This window comes from Mastomys coucha, unplaced genomic scaffold (genome assembly GCF_008632895.1).
Source record: "Mastomys coucha isolate ucsf_1 unplaced genomic scaffold, UCSF_Mcou_1 pScaffold18, whole genome shotgun sequence".
NCBI lineage: Eukaryota > Metazoa > Chordata > Mammalia > Rodentia > Muridae > Mastomys > Mastomys coucha.
In genome coordinates, this window is record NW_022196900.1 from 7,583,278 (window position 1) to 7,590,324 (window position 7,047).

Here is a 7,047-nt window from a genome sequence, read left to right on the forward strand (position 1 = left end):
CCCCCCCCCCCCGCCTCCATGATGCTGAGGCCAGCTATGGAGGCTGCCTCCAGAGGCTGAGCCCAGCTGCTGACAATGCTGTCTGTCACCCCGTTGTCAAAGTAGCCCCGAACCTCGGCCCAGCACAAACCTGGAGGACAATCCCTAGCCGGGGGTCAACAATCCGAATCTTGCGGTCCTTACAGGTGGTGGCCAGCAGGCTGCCGTTGGTGTTGAAGGACATAGAGAGGATCACATCTTGGTGACAGCTGATTGTTCTCACCGGCCCAGCAATGACGGAGTCCTTTGTGTCCAGGTTCCACACCATCACCTGCTCGGCAGAGTGCTGGCTCTGAGCAGTGGCCACTCCGCCCAGCCCCCATCGACACACAACAGCAGGCAGCAGTGAAACTCAGTATTCCCAGGAGGGAAGATGCAGCTGGCAGCCAGGGCACTCCTGAGGGGTGTGCCTGAGGCTGTATGCACAGCGGGCCGCTGCTGGGAGTTCTCATGTCTAGCAGGAGAAAACCTGCCACCAGCCTTTGAACAACAAAGTGCTTATGTTGGGAGGACCTGGGGTGTGAGGTTCTTGTCAGGAGTAGCACACCTCACTTTCTGTTCATAACCAGGGATGCCAAAGGAGCCCATAGCCACTGCCTAAAGTGTGAGTGGCACTTCCAGAGATGTAGCCACACCCACCTCCTCCAGGACAGATAAATAAGCATTTCTGACCAGAACCTTCCAACAGCTCTGTCTCTTTTGGATCTGAGAGGTTCCTGAGGTGCCTCTGCAAATCCCAATAGAGTCAGCAGAGGAGAACTGAAAAACCATTTGTACTGCCTGGTTTTGTGTGTCAACTTGACACAAGCTGGAGTTATCACAGAGAGAGGAGCCTCCCTTGAAGAAATGCCTCCATGAGATCCAGCTGTAAGGCATTTTCTCAATTAGTGATGGGGGTGGGGGGAGGGCCTAGCCCCTCGTGGGTGGTGCCATCCCTGGGCTGGTAGTCCTGGGTTCTATAAGAAAGAAAGCTGAGCAAGCCAGGGGAAGCAAGCCAGTAAGCAGCATTCCTCCATGGCTTCTGCATCAGCTCCTGCCTCCAGGTTCCTGCCCTGTGTGAGTTCCTGGCCTGACTTCCTTTGGTGAGGAACAAAAACGCAGAAAGTGTAAGCAGAATAAACCCTTTCCTTCTCAACTTGCTTCTTGGTTATGTTTTGTGCAGGAAAAGAAACCCCGACTAAGGCAAATTGGTCCCAGGGACTGGGGCATTGCTGTGATGGGCCGGACCATGCTTTTGTTTGGAGGAATGTGGGTTTGGGGAGCTGGAAAGCAGTGGAATGCTTTAAGTGAAGCGTAGTGGGCCACCCTCCTAGTAGGAATATGGAGACTTTGTTGCTGAGTGTGATTTGAACTGTGCAGACCTGGCCCCGGAGGTTTCAGTGGAGAAGAATTTCAATGTGGCCTAGAGATTGTTTTTGTGGGATTTTGGTGAAGAATGTGGCTGCTTTTTACCCTTGTCTGAAGAGTCTGCCTGAGTCTCAGGTAAAGAGACTTACATTAATTGCATTGCCAAAGGAAGTCTCAAAAGAGCCCAGCAGAGACTGTATTCTCTGGTTACGTCTCCTGAAAGGGCGTTCTGAACAAACGTAGCAGGCTTAGAAAGGAAAAATATAGCCGGACGGTGGTGGTGCACGCCTTCAATCCCAGCACTTGGGAGGCAAAGGCAGGTGGATTTCTGAGTTCGAGGCCAGCCTGGTCTACAGAGTGAGTTCTAGGACAGCCAGGGCTACACAGAGAAACCCTGTCTCAAAAAAAAGGAAAAATATAATATATATAGTTCAAGTATTAAAGGGGCACCAGGAAGTGAAATGGAGCTGAATCCTGTGTTCTAGGAGATAGCAGATTAAGGGAGTGGGACCACCAACCCACTCTGTCTGTAGACTGGTGCTCAAGACACTAAAACCCAAGGAGAACCGTGGGATATTCCCATGTAGGTCAGAGATGAGCTGCAACAGGCTGAGTCTCCAGTGCTGGGAATGGTCGGTCTGGGCACTAGATGGGTTGGGGCAGTATCAGGTGGGCCCAACCCAACCCTCTGAGGCTGACTGCAGCGGACTGAAGTATGTCCTGATCCTGTCCCCTAAAACCTCAAGTGGGCCTTTACTGTCAACAAGGTCTCAACAGATGCAGTTAGTAGACATGAGGGCACAACAAATGAGGGAGGCTTCTCCACCTAACAGTGAGAGGAAGCAAGGACTCATGGAGGCACACGGCTGTGAGATAGAAGCGGAGACCAGGGTGATGGAGAGGTGAGGAAGGGCACTTCCCCAGGCCTGTGTAAGCAGTGAGCTGCCAACACCTTGCCTGAGCCTTTCTAGTCGACAGAGCTCTCAGAGAAGCTTCTAGAAGCACCGGCGTGCGGTTTCCCGTGTACAGGAGCCTCCGACTCACCTTGTAGTCATAGCCAGCACTGAAGAGAATGTTGGCAGTTGTGGGGTGCCACTCCACCAGCCCCACCCTGCGTGCATGACCCATCAGCTCCTTCCTGTAGGTTGTGAGGTTCCTTGTCAACAACTGCTTGGGGATGTTCCAGATCTTAATCTGGAGGGGAGACACATGCAGGAGTATGAGCTGGGGGCATCTCGGTGCTGTTGCTACCCTAAGCCATAGATTTGCTAGTGCCTGGCAGAAGGACCTCGTTGTTGTTCTCCATTGCTGTCCCAGCCCTGTGGAGGCAAAACTGGAGACTCCCTAAAGTCCTTTACTAAGCAGGGCTGATCTTGACTAGAAGGCAGACCTCACTCTCAAACCTGCCCCAGGAGCTTTGACCATCACCATGACCTGAGCTGAGCAGGTAGGGTGACTGAAGATAGAAGGGGCTACATGGCAAAGGGTAAGGCCTCCGTCATGGAAAAATACAACACGGAACCATGGGGAAAGCTGGATGGGGGCACGGCGCCCAGGAAGTGCTCTTTACATTCTGCTAAGTTCTCGGTGGGTGTTCAGATCCTATCCCAGAGATACGCAGGTTTCCCACGAGGCTTTGCTTACAGCTCAGGGACTTTTACTTCCTGGTTTTGGCCTTACCATCAGGCCATGAACTCTACTTGCTCTGTCTGCAGGTCTGGAGGGAGATAGGTTCTGGGCTTTTGGAGGGGGAGGTGTGACCCGAAGGAAATGACACTTACCTTATCCTGGGGAGGAGGAGCAGGGAGCTCCTTCCAAGGATGCATTTACATGCACTAGGGTTGTTGTCACCCAGTACCATCCCCCCCCTTCATCCTGCTCCTTCCCCTCCCCCAGAGGGTGCAGAAACATTTCAGGAAGGCCTGGTAGGGTGTGATGGTTCACACCTGTGATCCTGGCTCTAGGGGTCTACAGAGGGAGGATTATAAGTTCAAGGTCAGCTTGGGATACACTGTGAGAGCCTGTTTCAAAATAACCTCCCCCAATTAAAACAGTAATAACAAAACACCCCATTTCTAGCCCCCAGAATATCTTTTAGGGAATCTTTGGAGCAGACCTTAAAAGGGGAGGTTAGAGGAGGGCAGCTGTGCTGCCCCATCATGTCTTGCAGAAGCCTGACGGTTGGAGACCAGCCAAGTTCTCAGGCCTGACCTCCAATCTTTACTTGAAACTTCCTACTCTGACCCAAAGTCTTGCATACAACTCAGGCTGGCCTTGAACTTGAGATCTTCCTGCCTCAGCCTCCTGAGCTGGGATTCCAGGTGTGCACTACCACCCAGTGTTCTCTGCCGTTTTTCCCCCTGCTTCCTTCCATAATGAATTCTCTTTCTCTTTTTGCCTCAGCTGTCAGGCAGCCCTGAGCTAAATTAGGAACTCAGGGGCTGCATCCTACATCACTGACATTTCTAGTAAATCCTTCACTTCTGCTGTGTGTGGTCATATCTCTCAAGGGAAGTGGCACAGTTGGGGGACAGAGAATAGGCTGTGAAGTCAGACAGGCCTCAGTTTGAAGCCGGTTCTGCAGTCTGTGCTGTGTAACATTGGGAAAATTGCTGTATCTTTCTGATCCCCAGCTTGTCTATGCAACAACACACTCTGTAGGGCACTGGGAAGACAGAGGGGAAGTCAGAATACAGCAGGGTGACAAGAAATGCTGACTGTGGCTTTTATCCACACCCAGTTACATTTTCTTTATGTATTCAGTGTGTGTGCATGCACCCATCTGCCACTGGGTATATGGAGGCCTGAGGACAACTTGTCAATTCTCTCTTGTCACCATGTGGGTCCATGAGATGGATAGGAGGTTGTCAGGCTTGTCAAGAGGTACCTCCCCATCCCAGAGCTGTGTCTCTCAGGAGCATCCACACTTGAACCATTTGCTCATGACTGGGCCCCTTGTTTTAAGTCACAACCACTGTATCTTTGAAGTAGGTGCCAGAGGGATAAAAAAAAAATAATGCTGAACATTGTGCAGACAAAGTATGTGCTCCTGGCACAGAGTGAGCTCAAACCCACTGGGGGTTGGGTGTATGGAAGATGGCTATGCTCTCAGCTTCTCAGGAGGTTGGAACAGGAGGATTGCTTGAATCTAGGAGTTTGAGATCACCCCCCAGTGATACAGAGAGCTGGGCTTGGTTGGCCTCTTGGGGTGGTTTTGGGTCTATGTTCACATAAGCCCCTTCCTTGTCCCTCATTCATTCACTGTGACACAGAATGACCTGATATTTTCCGGTCTCCTCACAGGGTGTCCAAACCTCCAAGGGTGGAACTCCTCTAAGAACATTAGTCTCGTTGGGTTTTCATGAGATGGGCAGAAGCTATTATACCCATTTTATAGGAGGGGAAATTGAGGCTCTTAGAGAGGTGCCATGGATCCCAAGTCCCACACACCCAGCGCGTCGCCTCCAGCTCTCGCTTCCTTCCTGTGACATCACCTCAGCCTAGCATTCTGGAGACAAAGCTGGGACTGGCCTCTGATGGCAGGTTTGGGTGCCTGCCCTCCATCCTCTTCCCAGCATTCCTATGCTCTGGATGTGTGGGCACTCACCGTGGCATCTTCAGAACAGGAGGCAATCTCAAAGTCATTGAAAGGATTCCACTTGATGTCCAAGACGTTCCCTCTGTGCCCACAGACCTTGGGGTAGTGAGGGTCCAACTTTCCCGTCTGTAAGACAGTGTCACAGGCAGGCATCAGGAGACTGGCACAGCATCACAGAAGGATGGTAGGATGGACCTTAGCGCCTCTGTCAGTCAGTCATTACTGAGTAGGTGGGAAACATATGGGGGGTCTACGGCCATACCACCCTGAACGCGCCCGATCTCATCTGATCTCGTAAGCTAAGCAGGGTTGGGCCTGGTTAGTACTTGGATGGGAGACTGCCTGGGAATGCCAGGTGCTGTAAGGCTTAAAAAAAAAATATGGGGGAAGAGCCAGGGCAGCATACGTTCCCACACCCACTATGTGACGCTCTCTGAGCCTTCCCATCCTCCTTGGCACAGGGGAGGATGAATGGATGGTTCACAGACTGGACTGAGAACCATGGGAATAGTCTGCCCCAGTGTCCAGTGCCCAGTAGGTGCTCAGTCTGGGCCTTTTCCTTCCCGCACAGCTGCCACAACTATGTGGTACAGCCCTTTCTGGAAAATGGCCTGGCTGTTAAATGCTGAGAGGTACCATGTGACCCAGCAGAGACCTAGCTGTATCCCCGAGAGAAATGGAAACATAGATCCACTTGAGACTCATTCATTAGCATCCATAGCAGCACTGTCTATGACAACCAAAAAGAGGAGGCCGCCCAGATGTCTACCAAGTGACATGTGGTGAGCGCAGTGCACAGCACCGTCAAGCAGTGAAGTATTATTCAGCTAGAAAAAGGAACACGGTGAATGAACCTTGAGGGCATTTATCTAAGTGAAAGAAATGGGCATGAAAAGCTACTTATCAACAGGTGAGGTAGCACATACCTGTGACCCTAGCACTGAGGAGGCCATCTTGGACTTAAACATAAAATCTGACATTAGTTAGGCATTGGTGGCATATGCCTACTGTCCCAGCGACTTAGGAGGCTGAGACAGGAGGGTCTGTTGAGACCAGGGACTGGAAGGAAGCCAGGACAATAAAGTGGGAGGGTCACACACATGTGGGAAACAGGGTAGGGACTCCAGCTCAGAGGCAGAGCACCTGCCAGCATGCTGAAAACCCTGGGCTCAGTCCTTCCACCACCGAGGAAGAAAAACGTGTACACAAATGCAAGTTGTGTCATTTCACATGATGTGTGAGGAGGTAGAAAAGGCTGCCATGCTCTATCAGATGGCTCTGCCTCCATTGTTGGAAGCAGCAGCAACCTGGACCGGACAGGCAGGTCATGGCCCCTAGGTGTCCTGTAAGGGACCAGTCTTAGCTAGCAGCTCTTTGCCCAGTGCACTGGGCGCCCCAGCCCACCACATATATATGCTGTGTTGCTCAGGCTGGCTTTGAACTCCTGATCCTTCTACTGCCACATTTCATAAGATAGGATTACACGGCATTTACAGGTGTGCACCACAACTGGCTTTCAAGGTGAGGTTTTGAAAATTAAAATCCAATCATGTCATGTGCCTATTTTCACTCTGCAAACCCCTTCCTCAGGCTTGAACCATAACAATCTCTTCCTTGTAGGACTGTAAAGGGTTAAGTGAGACAGGAAGTGCACAACAGGGAGAAGCTGAGGTAAAGGCTCAGCAAGAGTAACTATGCCCTGGCCAGAAAAATCTGTATCTCAAGGCTGAGGAGAGGAGGGTAGAAGGAAGAGGAGGAGGAGGAGAAGGAGGGAGAGGAGGAGGAGGAGGAGGGGAGGAGGAAGAGGAAGATGGAAGAGGAGGAAGAAGAGGAGGAAGAGGAGGAGGAGGAGGAGGGAGAGGAGGAGGGGAGGAGGAAGAGGAGGAGGAGGAAGAGGCGGGAGAAGAGGAAGAGGAGGAAGAGGAAGATGGAAGAAAAGGAGGAGGAAGAGGAGGAGGAGGGAGAGGAGGAAGAGGAAGAAGAGGAGGAGGAGGAGGAGGCAGCAGCACTAACAGCTGTAGTTGTGTGCAGATGACGGAAACACAGCTTTTTTTTTTTTTTTT

The 7,047-nt window shown here is 51.6% G+C and overlaps 1 protein-coding gene and 1 non-coding gene across 6 annotated transcripts in view; one reads left to right on the forward strand and one right to left on the reverse strand.

The window, feature by feature from the left end:
- The window catches only part of Coro2a (coronin 2A), a 55,986-nt gene that overhangs the window by 9,505 nt on the left and 39,434 nt on the right, over nt 1-7,047 (reverse strand). For all 5 annotated transcript variants that reach the window (XM_031377334.1, XM_031377335.1, XM_031377333.1 and 2 more), the window contains 3 exons: nt 4,994-5,110; nt 2,431-2,580; nt 131-310 (listed from right to left, as the gene is read on the reverse strand). In XM_031377334.1, the coding sequence (XP_031233194.1) occupies nt 131-310; nt 2,431-2,580; nt 4,994-5,110 (447 nt within the window). The remainder of the gene's footprint in view (nt 1-130; nt 311-2,430; nt 2,581-4,993; nt 5,111-7,047) is intronic.
- On the forward strand, nt 5,233-5,351 carry LOC116097191. The gene has a single exon (XR_004121253.1). It is a non-coding gene; the product is annotated as a 5S ribosomal RNA (ribosomal RNA).